Genomic DNA, 20,288 nt, shown 5'->3' with positions numbered 1-20,288 from the left:
TCAGATCCCAGTGGAGCTGTAGCTTTGGCTGCTGTTTAAAGCCTAATCAATGAAAGAAACATGACCCATGTCTATCTGCTGTGTATGGGAGGACAACATCTTTCTGGGAAAACTGCATGCAAGCTATGATTCAGGAAAAAGATAATATGTGGAAAAAGCATTTACAAAAATACAGAATAATGTGTTAATGTTTTACAAGCACATGATTTAATGACTACATTTAACACCTGAGAAAACAGAGCAGCGGCAAAATGCAACAGCAGCTCCCTGGATTGGAGCTTGCTGACGATAGAGGTTTGACCGATTTAGCTGCAGGCACAGGCTACCTTCAATGTCCAAAGCCATTAGTAATTCCTGTACTACTAAAGCACAGCTCCAGGGTACCCATTTCCTTGCATTAATGTCTACCTTCCACCATAGCAAATCAAAGGCTTATTCTAATGTATCTGCCTAGCTTAGTATGCTCCCTAAATAACAAAGGTGAAAGAACTCATTGACTTTTGATGTCAGAATGAAATGGAGAGAGATAGAAAACATGCCACTTTTCTGGTACATTTGAAAGCAGAACCATTTATTATTAAGAACAAGAATATCAAACAAGAGAGAGAGAGAGAGAGGAAAAAAAGTTCATCAGTTCCATATACTTGTTTTTGCTGCAATTTGATCACTTCCAGCACAAAGAGAATGAGTTATTAAGCTTGGAGATTCTTCCATTTAATCTTACACCTCTAGTTACAGTTTTTCATATTTGTTTGCCTTATTGTAAATATAGAACTGCTTTTCCGAGACCAAAGATCACAACAGTAGTTATTAAGAGTCTATTCAAAGGGGTTTTTAAATGTTCTGTAAAGTGCTTTATGTCCCCTTGTTGTCCTCATCACAGACAAGGTAGTGGCTCCCTTGAGTCCGATTTGTGATCTGGGTTCCTTATTGCCAGTCGAAGGTGCGCTTCACCAGCCTGAAGAAGGTTCGGTTGTGTTCCTGTAGGTAGGAGCGGAGCTGCTGGAGGACGGTGCTGTTGACAGCTGGGTGAGGACGTCCCTTAGACTCATGCAGACAGCGCTCTCGACCGTCACTTCGGATACAGTAAAACCCCTTGGTCTGGTTGAAGTAGAAGTTGGAGGATACTATCCTTGGGGGTAAGTTGAGGAAGCGCTCCACCCTTTGAAGCTCTGGCAAGGGGTCACGGATCAAAGCATCCCCATCTACGATGTGTATCTGTTCCAGGGGGAAGTGGCGGAGCCAGTTGCGCATATGGACGTCGTACAGGCTCCTCTGAATGGCCTTGTACCGGATATTCAGGGCTCCATTGCGCACTAGCAGGTTCTCAATGGCTTGCACCGGCTTGTGGTTCTCCAGCCGGTTGAAGTACACCTGGGTGTAGTCGGAGATGACCCGCTCAGCCGGGTCTCGCAAGATCAGAAGCAGCTTTATGGATGAGTTCATGGCACAGATGCGTTCTGGTGCGAGGGCTGACGTAAAGTAACCTGGAGTTTTCTCCACTGTGATCTGGTGTGGGTACGAGTATGGCATCAACTCACGGTACCATTCAAAGCCCTTCGCATAGTTCTCATCCCAGTCAAAGAAGTGCACCTCGGTGGCAGCAGCAGCAACCTCAGGATGTATGTCTAGCATCTCCAACAGGGCTCTTGTGCCCCCCTTGCGTACCCCAATAATGATACTGTGTGGGGCTCTTTTACTCGTCCCGGGGGGTGGAGATGAGGCTACATCTCCAGAGCCATTTACTGGTCGTCCAGGATCAAAGTCCATGGGGTCCAGTGTTATGCCAAATCCTGCCTTGACAAACTCAGGTGGGGCAGCATATGTCTGGAGAACCAGAAGAAAGGCAGATGCCAGGAAAAAAGCCATGGTGATCGTATGAATAGTGAAGATTGGCAAAAAGACAGAAGCAAGAAAAGGAAACAATGGTTTAGCTGTGGACCAGATCTGTCTTTCTGAGCTCAGTGATAACAAGAGCAGTGAGAAATGCAGTCTTTGTCTGCCATTGAATTTGAACTGGAGGAGGAGGAGGAGAAATCATCGGCAGTCCGCAGCACATCTGTAGGGTAGAACAAAGACAAAAAAAGAAGAAATGGCTTTCAGATTTCAGGCATATAATGCAGAATAAATGTCTGTATTATACTGAAATGGCACTTTCCTCATTCCCCTGAAAAAGCAATCCAGCCATAAATACAATCCATGTCTGTTATAAGTGTATCATCTCAAAAGGATAATCTCAATTCATCTTTCTTGCAGTCTCTTTTCATATTCCCTCTTCCCATCTGCTTTCTCCTCTAACTCTATAAAGTCAATTTCAATTGATATTGTAATTTCTCCAGCTGAAAAACATTTAGCCAGACACCTTGTTAGAAAATGTTTCTGAGACATGCAAGTATGGCTGGAGGCCAGAAGACAAGGCCAGATTGCTCTGTCTTCCTTTACCAGGTCAAAATCCACACATTGAATCGATACCCCTCCGGAGCATCAGAATCAAGCCTTTTGGAGATTTATACATTATTGCAAGAAATCAGATGAGTTCTCACTTCTATGTGACTTTGATTTCCTATACATGCCAAGAAAGATCAATACTACGGCAATGAAAGTCCGCAAACAAAAGGGGAAGGATTTAGAGCATTAAATTGGACGTATAATGATACCGAAGAGCCATTCATAACCATGGGAACGTTTTAATTTGCTGTTTCGTCTTTTTAATCTTATATTATAAGGGCTGCTTTATTTTAATATTTGCCCTGTTTTCTTGCCTTTAATATGCTCTTGTCGAATGGTTTGCCTGTACTTAAAGGAGCAATGTGTAATGCCTGGCAACATGCTCCAAAGAAATAGAAGGCAGCATTTCACCTCTACTACTGGGTGCAGAAAATATACATTTACAGAAATCAGTTATTTAAAAAAAACTACCAACTTACAGCAGGGCAAGAATACACAATACAAATAGCTAAAACTCTGAGAGACGGTCAAAATAATACTTCTATCTTCTAATCTTCACGTGTGGTGTCAGCCTATAGTATACATTTGCCATATTTGTGTTTACTGTACCACTAAAGGGGGGCTGTATGGTTCATGTGCATTTTGACAGGTTGTTTATTAGATTAAATCAGTGGCAGAAACGAGAAAACAACTTATTTTTGTTTTGTCCTCCTGGAAACCAGGAGATAACAGACCTTCATTTAGCGTATATAGCAACTTGAATTCAGCCAGCACAAACCCCATCTCCGGGGGTCTCATCCCAGACATCCTCAACTCCCCGGCAGATCAGCAGACTTTCTGTTGTACACATGTGGCTGAGTTGCTAGACTGCCGCTAACTCACGCTCTGTCTCCCGGAGCTGTATCAAAAACACGTTTTATTTTAAATGTCATGGAATTAATTTAAAAAACAAAAGTCCTCAGATACCTTCACAGGGAAAACAAGCTGAAAGAGCTGTCGCTTACTCTGTGCTAGTCAAAACAACAGGGCCGGGCTATGCAAACATCCAGCTTCAACAGCAAAGGTCAGGGTAAGATAATCTAAACACACAGAGATATTCCCTGGGAACAGTCTGCCAGACACACACACATACACACACACACACACACACACACACACACACACACACACACACACACACACACACACACACAGTACAATTCTGGATGCATGAGGCAGACAGAGTGTTTGTTCATATTACTCATCACTTATATTTTAGGCCAAACATGGGTTACACATCATTGTAGTGCATTTTCAAAACTGGTCACTTCAACACACTGATGGGATTTTGGGATTCAAAAAGATGTTGAATTCTTGTGCCAATTTCTGTAGATGGCATTTACTGTGATTACATACTGTATATTGGGGTTTAAAAGGGAAAAGGGTTAATTATCAAAGAAATGTGATATTCTATGGCTGCACTTTTCCGCACTTTTTTCTTGGCATGTGTTTTTTATCAAATTTTCCCAATCGGGAACAAAAATATCTGTTCTGTGTGCTTTATATAACAATAGATTAAATATCTTCTCATGACATTTCCACCTGACCTTGTCCTCAGGGAGTCTGTACAGTAAAAATACCAAGATAACAGTTTAAAAATAAAACTTCCAAAATGATCCACCATTGTAAAAGAAAGTTGTCATATTAAGATAATAAGACCCATAGTATTATATTTGAAGAACTGTCTGTGCTTGCAGAATACTCTACCTCAAGTACAATTTAATCACATAAGTCCCTGTAATTACGCAATATATGTGAGAAGAATAACTATAAATTAGCATAGCACATTTCTATGATGTCACCAGTGGCCTTTGTCTCACCTTTCAGAGTCTTTCGACCATATAAAGGCTATGACTCAGGCCCATGCTTCACACTATGATCTGTGGCTCGTCTGTGTGCCTGGGCCTGTGAGCTGAGTGCAGGAGAGCTGACCTGCCCTACAGGGCCCAGGGTTGTGCAAGGAGGCACTTATGTGCTGTGACAGGCGCGCCTGCCTGTCAGCGTTTCCCTGGCAGAGAGCTGCCAAGTCCAATGCTAACAGCCAGGCAGCCAGACGAGCTTTCTGTCTCATCCAATTCCCCCCACTCCTCTCACAGCACACAACCACCTGGAAGGAGCCATTGTTTCACATTCCACTGGGCCTTATTGCTTTATTCAACACTTGATGCATATCTTTACAGCCTTTCATTCAGGCACACAGCAGCCTCGCTATCTGGCAGACCACTTAACCAAGACCATTTCCACTGAACACTGTGGGGCCAGCGGATGGTTACACAACCCAGGTTGGCAGAGAAGAACTATGGACTCCCTGAGACCTGGGAGTAGGATACAGCATCTGTGTGTGGTGGCACAGGTGAAAGGCTGGCGAGGTGAAAATGTAGCTGTGGTGAAATGCTATGGATAGGGATATTGGAAAGGGTTGTAATTAAGTTGAGAAGTTTCCACCATTTTATTAAATACTTTTGTTATTCCGTTATATTGATGTCCTTCCACACACATCCTTCCCATTCTGCTGCTTGTGTAATGTCACTAAACAGTGAGAGTGGAAAGGGGAATCTACACAAACTAGGGATAAACAGATCCGATACGCTGGATCAGCATTGTGCAGATACTAACCTCGTTAAGCAGATCAAGTATCATTGTCAGTGTAAATAAAACATGTTTGCAATCACTTGTGTTATTTCAGTCAAAACAGGCAACTGACTCAGTTGTTAGTGCCACAGCAACCTCTGGCCTCATGTTAGCCTAAATACAAAACCATCCCACTCACAGGAAAAGAGAGCCATGTCGTATAATCTGTTTCTGTATATTGCAACTGATATGGATCACTTCATCCCTAATATTAAACATGAATACCCCCTGAATTAGGTCACGGACACAATGAAATATTCTGTTACTACATTGCCTATTTCTCGCCTCAAATGATTTCAGAAACATATTTTAGTGTACTGTTTAACTGTAAAATATAATTTGCCAGCATTTGCGCATGTGTGGCATGACAGTTTATTCTCACCATCTCTTTCAAAATGGCTAGACATGGGTACGTTTTGCATAAGCTCTGCGATTGGAAAGTGATATGCACTGTGCAAGGTAGGGAGACATCTCAATGTGCTTCTTGATGTATGATTTGATGTAAGTAGGTATGAAAATGGAAGCTCTTGCTTATATAAAAGAATCAAACATATTCCGCAGTCCCACTTGAACCCGTGACACAGAGCCTCCCCACACGAGAGCTGCACTTGTCGTCCATTATCTGGACGTCAAAACATGTCTTTCACCGGAGCAAAAGTGCTGCTTACCGCCTGAGCAGACACCACAGCCAACAGATCCGCACTACTCATTATATCCCATCAGGCTAAGAGGAGGACTCCACAGGTTCTCAGTGCCACAGGAAGCCAGGTTCCCACTAATTAACCCAAACAGCAGCCTCTTTACATCTACAGAACAAACCCTCATTCATATTCTGCAGGGCCCCCCGCCATTAACTGTAGCGGGCAGCAGGTATAACACAGGGCAAGCTTTGTTTTTCTAATGGCGCTCATTAGAGACATTAGTACAAAATCATTATTACTGCAATAAAGCTTGATTACAAAGAGTGGCTTTTGTGCTATTAAATAGATTGTTTTCAAGTGAGGAAGTTAAAAGTAATATTCATTCTTATTATTTATATTGTACGTAAATACAAAAATGCAGCTACCATAGAAGTTGGATATTGTTTTGTTGTCAGCCTTGGCCGAAGACAAATTATGTAATCTAAAGAGACAAACCTCCTTATCTCTGTTTTCATTCTTTGTCTTTTTCCATCTCCTCCATCTGTGTTTCACCGACTCACAGCGTTGTAAGATGATCTCTTGTAAGATACAGAGACCTTTCCCCCAAAAACACTATCACTTGGGACACAGAAACACACTCACCATCGTTCTATTTTTTTCTGCACTTTCCCCTATGCTCTTTCTTCTTTTCCTCAGCCACTCTCTCCAACAAGCCCTCAAAAAACAGTACAATATATTACCCACCCACACATCCAACTGTTGCTCTGAAACTGTACTCCCACATACAGAAAGGGTTTTTAAATTATAGATGCATTTTGGTTCACAGTAGGACTCATGGCTCAATTTATTAATTCAGAATTAAGACCTCAGCTCCTCATGGAGGATGGAAATTACCTTTTTTTTTTTCTTCTTAACCTTCACCTGAGATACAATTATACAGTATGTCTCATACAATCAGACACTCTATTCCAGTTTCATTTCTGGGGCAGATGAGGTGTACCCTGGAATAAAAACAGTAAAATTCTGAATTCCCAACCAAGTGTCCAAAACACTTATGGAATCAGCATGCAAGGGAATTAAAGGGGACACCTTGAGCACTGCTGAGCATTTCAATAGTCCCACAAAGATAGCTTGGTCATGATGTGATGAAATAATGTTTGAGTTTGTCCCCATCTATTTACATTACTGGTATATTACAGCCACTTACTGGTAAGTATATAGATTGGAGGCGGTGGGAGCTTGAGAACAGAGTTGCCACTTTTAATCTCTAGGCTTGTCAGGAAAATGCAGTTGGGGAATGAGTAGTGTTCTCACCTCCCAAGAAAACTACAATGGAAAACTGCCCTTGACTTGGTTGCCTGCTAGCAAGGCACTTAACCTCCAACTGCAATTCAGCGGCCTACGATATAAGAGTGGAACCCCCCCTCCCTAGATACAGTGTCAACTCTCTCTGGACAAAGGCTCAGAGATCTATTGAAACTGCAATGGTTAGCAGAGCCCAAACAACAACTGGCTTTTTTACAAGACAATATAGTATTAAATACAAAGCACCACAAAGTACATCCTCAAAAATCACTGCAATGCCACTGGGACCTGTATTACTGTAACTCTCTCCTCTGGGGCCACCTGGTGGATGAGTATCTCAAACTATTTTTTAAATTTAATTGTAGCACTTCCGGTATTAAAAAAATCAATGCTAATAGATCAACTTGTTTTTTTTAACTTGTATTATACAGGCATTTATCATGAAGTTGTAAAATGATTTATAAAAGTTATCTTTGGTTCACATTTTTCTTCAGGAACAAAGACCACGCTGCACTCTAATTCAATTTCATGCGTCTACCTGAATAGTTGTGTTAACCCCTTTATATCTCGTTTATCTCAGTTCTTATAGCTGCCTCCTTTCATCCCTTTCTCTCAATACAGGAACCACAGGGGGGTGATGAAGCTGTGGAGCCTCATTGAGAGTCTCACTCCCTGAGTTCCTCACTGCGATGCACCTTGGCCCATCATGGATCCCCATCTGATCCCCTTGTACTTGAATCCTCAAAGTTCACCCCACCCTTACCCATAAATGGCTTGATCTACCAACTCTTCATAGTCTGATAGGTCTTATAGGACTAGTCTGAGAAGTCCATAATGCCATTATTAGAACAGGTGTTATCTAATAGTGACAGTTCTATGTTGCATTTGACACAGCATCAGTGAGGATGGAGAAAAACATTTCCTTGTTTTGAGAAGAAACACAGCAGCTCTGATGGTAAGCAATTGTTGGCTTTTTCGGGAGCGCATGAGCAAACAATGATCTAATCCACACTCACATATCAGCTGAGGCACTCATTATGGACTTCAAGAGGAGGGGAATCTGTCATTTGCTTGTAGACCCAAACACATGTAGCCCTAGGCACTAATTATAGTGTTTGAACTGTGACCATCTATACGTTGAGTTTCACACTAAAGCGCTCTTTCATTTTTGGTGGTTCAGTGTGCAACACAGTCTCTTCCAATTACCAATCCTTCTGCCCACTGCCATCTGTGCACAAGTAGAACATGAGCCATGGAACGTTGGCAAAATCTGCATAAAGATCTGTATCAATGGAAATGTTTCTGGTTTTCCTGATTTTTGCAAAAATGACAGGGATGAAACAATGCTGCATTGAGCCGGAAACGCCCCTTTCACACAAGCACCACAACCCTATAATTATCTAGACATTAGATAGGAGCTGTATGTGAGAAAACAAATATTAATCATTTGGACCGGACATTAAACAGACATTACCCTGCCAGCTCCATAGTATTAAATCTGTGTAATGTCCGACTGAGCCCACGGCAAAAGACTAGACGTGTAGATGACGTTTCTGTCCAATTGGAATGAAACCGGAAGAAAACAAACATCCGACGGTGAAGAAGAAAGGTCATTCGCATGAAGACGGTATCAACAATGTTCAACTGGAGAGACGTCGAGATTCGGGAACTTCTGTCCAAAGAATACATCAGACAAATTCAAAAAGCGGCAAGAGAGTTGTTTGTTTGTGGCTACATGACCGCGGTGTAATCAGTGGCATGTCCTGCCTCCTACACCATCTACCCAGGTGCCACCCGTTTCCCAAACCAAACAGTGTATTTCCAGAAAGTGAGAATGCGTCTGTCACAGACAATCTCCTGTTGTGGGCTACATGTGTGAAAGGGAAACTCTGGACAATGTGCGAATCTGAAAGACAGACATTATACGGAGTAAGAGAAAACGGCTCAAATGTCATTTCTCCATGGCCTTGCCCCTCCAGTTACGCAGCCTAAATTGTTCAACTGACACAGGATCGCTTTAGCAATCTCTGTTACCCTCGCTGCATACCCTGGCCCAGGCTTTCTCCAGTTTAACTTTGACATTTGTCAATGCTCTGAGATTTATTTCAAGCATCAACTGGCATTGTCTGGATTCCCTGAAGGCATTTCCGCAGATGAAATAGGCTGACTTGCTCATCACCCTTGGATGAGTGAAGGCAACCAATCCCAGGGACGCTGACTCACTCAGGGAAGTGTTCCGTGGTCGGTCAGAAACAACAACAGACTATGAGAAGGAATTCAATCAGAGAGTGGCCTGATGGTCGTTATTCAGCCTGCCACTTCTGATAAAGAACTTATGCTTTACACAGCGTCGAGATCTCCCCTCTGCAACAGCCAGATAAAGCTAATTCTGCTCCACCAATTTGATGCTACTGTAATTCGTATCATGCTTTTCCCATCAAGCCTTTTCTCATTCTCACAATGAGTCTGATCTTGTCCATGTAAAGTAATTGCTCTACAGTTCAGCGTGGAGGGAACGCTCCTGAATTGCCGACTTAATCAAAACAAGCAGCAACTCTCTTCTTTGGTCTAAGCCTTTGGAAAGCCAATGCTTTTCTCCAGTCTCGCAGGCATCTTGCAAAACTGCAATACACACAAACATTATGGATGAATTACTTCATCAAATAAAAAGCAGGGCATGTTGTAATGAACAGTGAGGATACTCTTAATCTTTGATGAGGCCTATCTGATGAATAGTTAAATGAGAACAACTATGGGAAGGCCTGCTGGGTGCTGACAAAGATAACACAGCTCTGTTGAGTAAAGTGCAGAAAATGTGTAATGTTCAGAGAGCTTTATGATCTTGTAGCGTTGTTTATTAAACAGCATCAATCTTACAGCTCATAAACAGCATTAAGTAATACATCGAGTGTAATCCCACTTTAGCCAAGTCTTGAGTTATGCACTGTGTAATCTGTACTCCAGGGTGCAGCATGTAATACATAATAACTAAGGTATATGTACCAGAGGGGAAAGGCCTTTTTTTCAGAGGAGGTCAACTAAGATATCTCGTGTTTATTTCCCCACACTACAGCTGCTGTGTGCAGTTCTACATAACTTGGAACACCTCTCTCGCTCTGGCACAACAGCATGTTATTGGTAGGCGCACGCCACAGATCTGCCAGTGTTTCCCTGCCATCACAAATATGTATTCAGCACTGCAGAACTCAAGGTTTAGTATTTGGACCTTCTGTGATGAGCTGTTGGCTGCCAAGCACTGAAGTGATTCCTCACCAGGCTGCAGCTAGCGAGCTGATAATAATGCATTCAACTTAAAGCTGTTTCCCACAGGGGTGTCCTGTGTTTGCTCGCATCAGACGTGGGAGCATTATACAGTTTAGATGTGTCAGTACTGGTTATGGTGCTCCGTGCTGCAGGAGCGGGATATAGGCAGCATACATACAACAAACACGCAAGATGGAGCACACGCTATGGCCAGAAACACAGGGAGTAGAACAGATGCTGTAACAGAACAGTATGTTGTCACTGCCGGGCGTGAACCTCATATCTACATGTTTTTTTCAGAAATCAATGCTATTGGACAACCTTTTAACCCCATTTAACCTAAAACCTCCTAACAGCATTTAAGCTTTATTTTTGGTGAAATAATAACAATATAATGGCACGTTCAAGTCTCTGACGATATATAAAGACACGTTAACAACTGTGACAAATTTGGTTTCATTTCCTGAAAACCAACATACAAGGTTTCCGCCCAACACTGACGGTATTTAGTTTCTTAAGGACAATCAGAAAAGTGACATCTAGTTGGAGAAAGTCAGGGAGAATCAACTGACCCCCCCGAGGGAACATGACTAGACTATTAGCGCGCAGCTTCATTTGTTTGTGCAGTACGTGCGAAGACAGATCAGTCAAGCGTAACTGTGAGATATGCAGATCAGAAAGTGGAAAGAGAATCAGACAGCACACACACACACACACACACACACACACACACACACACACACACACACACACACACACACGCACACACACACATCTCTGGGACGTCATTTAGCCACAGCAAATGACCTTGAACTGGAACTTTCACAGTATCGAGCTTCCTCATCTGCATAAGTAATTCAAGTTGTCGCCTCACATTCTTGTCATTGATTGTAACGTGATCAGAGGGATCGGACTGCGTAGATTGAGTTGGTTTTAGTCATTCATTACTGCAGGAGTTAGAATATTGCTAAGTCATTCTTTTAAGGATTTGTGTCGTATACGCAACATTTCATCAAGCAGAGGTTCACAATTTATAAAGTGTGCCTAAACTTTGCTGTTATCATCCCCCTGTTCATACCAACGTTAGCATTTTAGTACAACATGTCTTGTTTCCTTCCAGTGCAGCTCAAGAGGGAATCCAGGGAAACACAAGACATCTCACTTAGACTGGAAGCACATTAGAAAGGGCTCTTTTAATGTTTAATGCGAACCGGAGGAATCATTACAGCAAGCAAAACAAAATGGTTCAATGTTCATATTGGCACATATTGTTTTTAGACTGACTTGAAAAATTGTGAACCTATCCTTTAAAAGACATTAGGTGTAAATCATAGTACATTTATAAAAAGATTTGTTTTTAAATTGAAAATATTCTAGCCTTTTGAATTATAGCTTAAAGGCCCCATATTGTAAGAAGTGGGAATTCCATGTCTTTTTATTTTTATTATAAAACAGGTCCAGGAGCTATATAAATACTGTAAAAGTATCAAAACGCTCAATCCACAGAGAAATGCACACAGCTCATGACGGCGCAGAGACGCCGAGAGCGCAGATACAGAAGACTCCGACACAATGACCAATCGTAGCAGATCATTTTAGGAGGGGGGGATTAAACAGACAGGCGCTAAAATGGATTTAGACAGATATATTCAGACAGACAGTATGACAAAAATAACATAATTCTTTGAACATTTAAGCATGTAAACGTGTAGAAACCTTAAAATGAGCACATGTCCCCTTTAAACAAATACATAGGGCTGCAACTAACAACTAACATATTGTTTTATTATTTAACTAACTATTTTCTTTATCAACTAATGAGTCAAATATTTTATTTGAAGAATTGTGTTTTGTCCAACCGACCAAAATAACATGAGACACACAAGAAACAAAAATTTGCACATTCGAGCACCTGGAACATTTTTGCTTAATTAAAGGAAAAAGATGAGGTCAATGTGTGTGTTTCAGCTCTATAAATATATATAAATGTTTTCTCAAAATGACCATGGATGCTGAGCACAGTGTATGACTGTGCGCGCTGACACCTTGGAGGCAAATAAAATCAGTTGCCTCTGTGCCCAACTTTGAGCAACATCCTTGTAATTTCCTACACATAGGGCAAACGAGATCGTGAGGGAAGTGTTTATCTATAATAACAATCTCCAGCTCCATTTCCCCGTGCCTAGCGTGTGCCTCTCCAGCAGCGAGTGCTTCAGAGGTCTGGCCGGGCAGAGATGGGGGAGGATGTAAACCATCATAGCTCCACACGGCTGTCTCCCACTCTCTATCATTACATTGTTTACAGCATTTGCCTCTGCACTGCTCCACACCATTGCCTATGTATCACCACGGGCAGCTAGTCGTTCTTACCTCAGTGCGACAATTCTACTCTGCCTGAGAGGAAATAAAAACTCTTGTGCCAGCTGGGCTTTACATCTGCTTTTAAGCCGAGCCTCCACTACCAGCGAGGCTCTGTTTACACATTTTCAAGGAAGGCTAACCACAGTATGGCACTCTGCTACTTTTTCTCCTCTTGTTCTTTCTGGCAAACATAATCTCAGGTATCATCGGTCTGAATGCAATCCTGCCTTACACTTCTTGTGTTCAGCCTGCGTAGCGAGCTGGGATTTGTCGTCAGTTTAAATCACTAGAGCACACACAAACTGAGATGAGGTGTGGTGTAGGAACAAGAAAAAAGTCCCTCCTGGCTCGAGCTGAATTTAATGCACATAAAAAGGAAAACAGAGTTGTTAGGGGAGATGCATGTGAAGAATTCAGGCTCATTTAAGAAGCTGGAAAGACCTGTCTGCGACTTAATGACAATATCCGTGCATGTGCAGTTCTGGGGACGTGACAGAATCAGGTTAAGAAGAGAGAGGGAATAAAACATCTTGTCACTTCAGCAGGGTGACTTTCATAGCAGAGCTTCGTCTCTGCTGGTGTTAACCCAAAAGCTAACGATAGAGCCCTGCTCAGGCTAACGAGTACAAGTATTATTTTACATCTCCCCAAAAAAAAGAGCACGAGCAGTCTGTATTTTTTCCATAACAACATCACTACAGCACTTGTTGAAATGAAGCCCCAGGCCAAAGATTATTTAACTTCAAGCGTAAGACGAGCCTTATCACAACTACATCACAACTTATAGTATGAGGACTTCTCACTGTCAATTTCATCTGTGCCCTCATGTTGCGCCGTTCTTCATGAATAAGTCATCAGTCCCCCAACTATTCCCCCTTGGCTTATTGCTCGTTCTGCCGCCTCCATGGCCCTGTAAAACCAACTGAAGTGTTTATGGGAGATAAGAGGCAAAGGAGGTCGCAGGCCCAATAACTCCTTTTATCACCCCACGTTCTGCAGCAAGGGCTATTTTATGGGTGGATTTGCTGAAGACGAATTCTTAATTAGAGAAGTTTGTGGACCCAGCTTCAGAGGCCTAATGGGGGAATAAAAAGAATCACCTAAAGAGCATCTGCAGGATTGCTTGTTGGCCTGCTTTGTTACAACGTCGTGTAGCAAAGATGAGAAATCAGCTTTGATTTGTTCTGGAAACAATATCAATGAATAAGACATTTTGTTGTGAGGCTTGTTTGGTTAGGTGTGAATGCTGTTAGTCTAGACGAGTCGGAGTCCTTTCAAAATTAGTTCGGGTTATTGATTTTCTCCGGGGCTTATCTTTATTAAAGGAGTCTACCTTGTCAATGGAATTACTGCCTCGGCCATTAAGGTGAGCTGATTCTATTTCCCATTATTGGAAATTCCTGCCCAAGAGACTTAAATGGCTTAGGTTAATAGGAAATGCAATGTTTTGTCCTGAGATTATTTAAGTAGTCAACAAGTTTGTCAAAAAACTATTTCAAACTTTACTTCCTATAGTTTATAACCAATAGAACCCCTTGTGTCATGTTGCTCTGGCACTATGACACATATGGACAAGGTGGGATGGAAGGGAACTAGTTCAAATTTTAATCAGCCAGCATGGCAGACATGTTTCACCAGACCAGAGCAGATAATGACTGCAGTCCTGTGTTCCCAGACGCCTGCATATTAACTGAGACAAAAAGGCAAAAATTAATTACTCATTTTCCCAGATGGGGAGAGAGGGATATCAGCCTTGATTGCATAATGTTCAACTCTATAGCAACAACGTGGCAAGGGTAGACACATGTGACTTTTCTCCAGCAGGCTCATTTGACTTACGCGAGAAAATGTGTTTGACCCTGTCGTCCTAATTCTTCCTTAAAAGTATGGCAAGAAGTGGTACAGTTTATGAGGTTAGCACAACATGATTGACAACTAAATTTAGCAAACTGTAGAACAATGGAACATTAGTCAAGAAGTGCGATGCCATCCTCCCTTCCCTCGCTAATCCACCCCTGCTGTAAAGCTTAGATTAACCATCGCTCCCTTCATTTAGATAGAAGATTGTTTTGGGGTTTGCCTGATTATATCTGTCTCGAGCACACACCATGCTTCTATTGGTATTTAACAAAGATTAGCTTTAAATTGATGATTAACCTTTGTAATCCCGCATGCATATTGAAAATGGCTTGCTTGTCTTTACCACAGCCACACAAAAGAGAAGCCGCATTATCGTTCAGGGGAAATTGAGGCTCAGAAAGCAAATGAGGCAGCGTTATCTGCACGCCTGGTGTATGGCTGGATAATGAAGACGAATCTTCTGACTAAAGAGCAATCTTATAATGACTCCGAACAGATGAATTCTTCTGCGTTCTTAGCGTGCATCTTTTAATAAAACTTCACTGTGACCCTGACAAGCAATTGCCGCTCTTATCGTGCAAAGAAGCAGAATTGACTTGTGGGAATGAGTGGCTGCCATTGTTTAGATGACTGTATTAGGGAGTAATCAGACATTAAATGAATAATTTATTCATATTTAACTCCAACTGGGGAGGTAATGGTTTAATTTGCTGGGCAATGAGTTTTCCCATGTGGTGTGCTCCATGCATTAAATCACAGGCCCGATGCATCTGCATCTGTTGCTCTGGAAATCACCAATGCACAGAGACGGCTGAGCAAACTTCACTGAGCAGAATTCATTTCAGAGTATTTCTCTAGTGAGACAAATACATTAGACATACCTACAGAACACCAGTGGTTTACAGAGCAAAGTATGCATAACAACTGATATCTAACAGCAATACAACGTCTGCATGTCTGCTGCACACTGAACCTCTGGATCAGGGACTGCTGGAGTGTATATGACTATATGTACTAACTCAAAAGTATTGATACTTAAATACTTGTTCGATACCACATGTTTACACTGATATGATCTCCGTTAATCGATAGTATCAAAGATTTAGCCAGATTTTTCCTGTTACTTGGTGGCGTTTTGGAGATAATGTAAGTTATCTAAGAGTCAATGCTTTATTATGAACACAATATCAACATTATTAAGAATGTGTTGGAATGTGTTCAGTGACTTTTTCTATGTGAAGGTTGTTAATAAAATAAATACAAATATATCCTATGCAGTGTGCCTAGGACTGTTATTTATATTAATATTATATTTAATTTAAAGATTCTGGTATTAAGACAACCTTAAAAAGTACATTTCTATATTGTATATAGTACATAACATTGCACTTACATTTGATTTAGATGGAAACTTGTAAGGTAATTCAAAGGGCTAGACTAAAAATCTATATTTGATTAATCTGATGATTATTTATGTATTATTTATTCTATAAACTGTCAGAAAATAGTGAAAAATGCCCATCAAGATTGCCTAAAGCACAATAGCGTTACATTACCATAGACCAAGACCAAGAAAGCCAGAAAATATTTATGTTTCAGAAGTTGGAAGCAGCGAGCTGTAGAGTATTTCCTAAAAGTCTGGCTCTCAGTCATCACTCCTGACCCCCTGGAAGTGTGCGCTGGTGTCTGTATCTGCAGAGACCCCGCAGCACTGTGAAGCCTGTGCTTCATCTGTTCTCTTCATTTTGAAGTATTCCAGACATTTCTGGGCTTCGACCTCTATGAAAAAAAACACAGTGACCAGTTGCCAAATCGTAAGCACACATCCAAGCTACGGAAATGGAGAACACAGCGCCGGAAAAAATAAAATATTGTATTGTGTTGGCTTCCTTATGCTGACAAGAACCTAAACCCTCGTTGAGCCGGTGAGGAGGGGCCAACTTTCAATGTTGTGTTTACAAACTGCAACCGAATCGGATCGTGTACCTTTAAACAATTAAACTAAAATAGTTGCAGATTACATTTCTGCCTATCAACAAATGAATAAGTCCAAATACCTTGATATTGGTATTGCAACAATATTGTAAGGTTGACAATTGACACAATATTAACAGAATGAGATTGTTGATAAATAATCATCAGTGGATAGAATGACGAGGTGGATAAAGAAAAATAATAGAAAATAAAATCACTTTATTAACATCATTAACACATATTTAATGAGGTAAACATAGTTTTCGATATCCAAAATCTAAGACAACATCTGGTCTCATATCACGATATCGATATAATACCGATATATTGCCGAGCCGTGGCTCTAAATATATTTCATTTGAGAATGTGAGCTTTTCTATAACCTTTTATTCACACCCGCTAACTTCCTCTTCAAAGTTATAATACAGAACAACCTGAGCTTACTTTCAGTGCTATCGCGACAATGGCCAAAAGCACCTTCTGTGTACTTTTACCTACAGTGTAGTGATGAAATGAGGAAGGTATATTATTCTTTTAAACTCTTGGAAGCTGACATCAAATGCCATACCTAATCCCCACTGTGCTCCGGAGCATATCACAGCCCACACCTTGTAATCCGACTGCAGTTTATTAAGGGTATATGATGTAAAGAGGAAGCCGTGTGACGAAAACTCATTCTGAAGGTGAGGAACAAAATCTGTCTGATGTTTATTGGGCCAAGCACTCCCGGAGTTATCCTGGTAACTGGGACAGTTTTTATAACACACTTACTCTTTGAACCAACAAAAAGACCTTATCAAATATAAAGATAGAATGTAAATAAAACACTCCTTATGCGATACTCAAATATGAGCAACAATGTAGCAAAGCCCCAGTAGCAAGAGTATCAGCAGTAATGGAATATGCATACACACATAAATTGAACATGTGTTTTGCCTGCATGAAATATTTACTTGACACTAAAAGGAAGTGGGTAAATCTACAGTGATACGTGAATACTGGAGCACAGATTTGAACTAAATGCATTGGAAATGTATCATCCTGTCATCCAACAGAGAAAACCTTTTACATTTTTAAATATGAATCATTTCCAAATCATTTCTGTATTATTTTCTGTCATTTTGCTTAAATCCCAATTAGGAGATAATGTGCCTTTAAAAAAAACTAAAAACTAAACGCAAATATGAAAATAGCCATAATTATCCTCTTACACCCAAATTACTGCTGCTCATAATTATTAACTGGTCAGACAATAAACACTCAACGCTAAACATCTGCTACACACATACTGTAGATTTATGGAAACAACAAATGATGTAATTACCAGATTAAAGTCAACAAATATGCTGAAAAGAAAACATGGAGGAATCAAAAGGAAGATAATCTGAACGTCTCCGATATCTGAGGGAGCTTCAAATTATGGTTTCATTAACAGATCCAAGCTGATTATATCTGTATATCCCCGGATAATCATACAACACACTGTCACACACACTTCAATAACTAAGACAGAGCTATATATAAAAATAACTATATATAACTATCAAACCCCTAAAACTAATACGGGACACGAATAATAACAAGATAAAAAAACTAAATATCAAGCGGTTATTAAAAATCTGTGATATTGGACTTCAGGTGAAATAACATCTTACAGAAAACAGAGCTCTACACTGAACGTCATCCAAAACATATTAATCTTGACTGGAAACAGAAAATGTTTGGCATTTGTGCTTGTAAAATCACTTATCGCATAAATAAAAGCATCTGAATAGTTGTTGATTATTATTATTATTATTATTATTATGTTTAGTTGTCGATCAACAGATTTAGTTCTGTATTATATTGTAAGGTGTTTCAAATGTTTTGCTCCTTCTCATATATACATGATGTGGACAGAAAACCTTTCACTATATTGTATTCTTATACGGTAGCTTTGTATAATCGTCTCCAGCGAGGAGGTCAGGCTTCCATGTGTCTGTCGGTCAGCAGGTTCACAGGAAAACTGCTGCACCGATTCTCATGACACTCGGTGGAAGGGTGGAGCATGAGCCAAGGACTCCGAATCACAGGGAGAATACACACATTCATGTTCACTTCCATTAACAGTGTGGGATATGGCATGTGGCCTTGGCAGAGGTCTGCGCTCTCCAAGTGCTCTTCTAGGTTAGCATTGTATTTAGTATAAAATGTGTATTTAGTATAAAGTGTGTATATAGTGTAAAGTGTGTATTTAGTATAAAGTGTGTATATAGTGTAAAGTGTGTATTTAGTATAAGTGTGTATTAGTATAAGTGTGTATTTAGTATAAAGTGTGTATATAGTGTAAAGTGTGTATTTAGTATAAAGTGTGTATATAGTATAAAGTGTGTATTTAGTATAAAGTGTGTATATAGTATAAAGTGTGTATATAGTATACAGTATGTATTTAGTATAAAGTGTGTATATAGTATACAGTATGTATTTAGTATAAAGTGTGTATATAGTGTAAAGTGTGTATTTAGTATAACGTGTGTATATAGTATAAAGTGTGTATATAGTATACAGTATGTATTTAGTATAAAGTGTGTATATAGTATAAAGTGTGTATTTAGTATAAAGTGTGTATATAGTATACAGTATGTATTTAGTATAAAGTGTGTATATAGTATAAAGTGTGTATATAGTATAAAGTGTGTATATAGTATACAGTATGTACAGTATATCTCAAAAGTGAGTACACCCTTTAGATTTTTGCAAATATTCTGTTATATCCTTTCAGGGGATAACATTATCCTACTGAAACTTTGATATAACTTAAAGTAGTCAGTGTGCTGCTTGAATAACAGTATAGATTTATTGTCCTTTGAAAATTACTCAGTACACAGCTGTTAATGTCTAAACAGCTGGCAACAAAAGTGAGTACACCCCATAGTGAACATGTCCTAATTGTGCCCAATGATGTTGTTTTCCCGCCCTGGTGTCATGTGACTCGTTAGTGTTACAAGGATTCAGGTGTAAATGATAAGCAGGGCTGTTAAATTTGGTGTTTTGGGCACAATTCTCTCTGAATGCTGGACAACATGGCACCTCATGGCAAGGAACTCTCTGAGCGGCTGAAAATAAGGATTATTGCGCTTCACAAAGATGGCCTTGGCTATAAGAAGATTGCCAACACCATAAAAATGAGTTGCAGCACAGTGGCTAAGATCATACAGTGGTTTTCCAGGACAGGTTCCACTCGGAACAGGCCTCGCCAGGGTCGACCAAAGAAGTTGAGTCCACGTGCTCAGCGTCATATCCAGAGGTTGGTTTCCAAAAATAGACGTGCGAGTGCTTCCAGCATTGCTGCAGAGGTTGCAGAAGTGGGATGTCAGCCTGTCAGTGCCCAGACCATACGCCGCACACTGCATCAAATCGGTTTGTATGGCCGTCGCCCCAGACAGAAGCCCCTTCTGAAACCGATGCATAAGAAAGCCCGCAAACAGTTTGCTGAAGACAATGAATCCAAGAACATGAGTTACTGGAACCATGTCCTGTGGTCTGATGAGACCAAAATAAACCTGTTTGGGTCAGATGGTGTCCGGCGTGTGTGGCGGCACCCTGGTGAGGAGTACCAAGACAAATGTGTTTTGCCTACAGTCAAGCATGGTGGTGGCAGCATCATGGTCTGGGGCTGCATGAGTGCTGCCGGCACTGGGGAGCTGCATTTCATTGAGGGACACATGAATTCCAATATATACTGTGACATCCTGCAGCAGAGCATGATCCCCTCTCTTCGGAAAC

At 40.7% G+C, this 20,288-nt stretch overlaps 1 protein-coding gene across 1 annotated transcript in view; it reads right to left on the bottom strand.

Annotated features, from left to right (window-relative positions):
- Positions 1 to 550: 550 nt before the first annotated feature.
- hs3st1l1 (heparan sulfate (glucosamine) 3-O-sulfotransferase 1-like1) overlaps positions 551 to 20,288 on the bottom strand; it is a 32,444-nt gene continuing 12,706 nt past the window's right edge. The window contains exon 2 of the mRNA XM_029449170.1: positions 551 to 2,059. Within this exon, the coding sequence (XP_029305030.1) occupies positions 928 to 1,869 (942 nt within the window). The 5' untranslated portion in view covers positions 1,870 to 2,059 and the 3' untranslated portion in view covers positions 551 to 927. The remainder of the gene's footprint in view (positions 2,060 to 20,288) is intronic.

The sequence above is a fragment of the Cottoperca gobio genome, chromosome 15 (assembly GCF_900634415.1).
Source record: "Cottoperca gobio chromosome 15, fCotGob3.1, whole genome shotgun sequence".
NCBI classification, from domain to species: Eukaryota; Metazoa; Chordata; class Actinopteri; order Perciformes; family Bovichtidae; genus Cottoperca; species Cottoperca gobio.
Note: the sequence above shows the minus strand (reverse complement) of the source record. Positions and strands in the feature narration are given on the sequence as shown.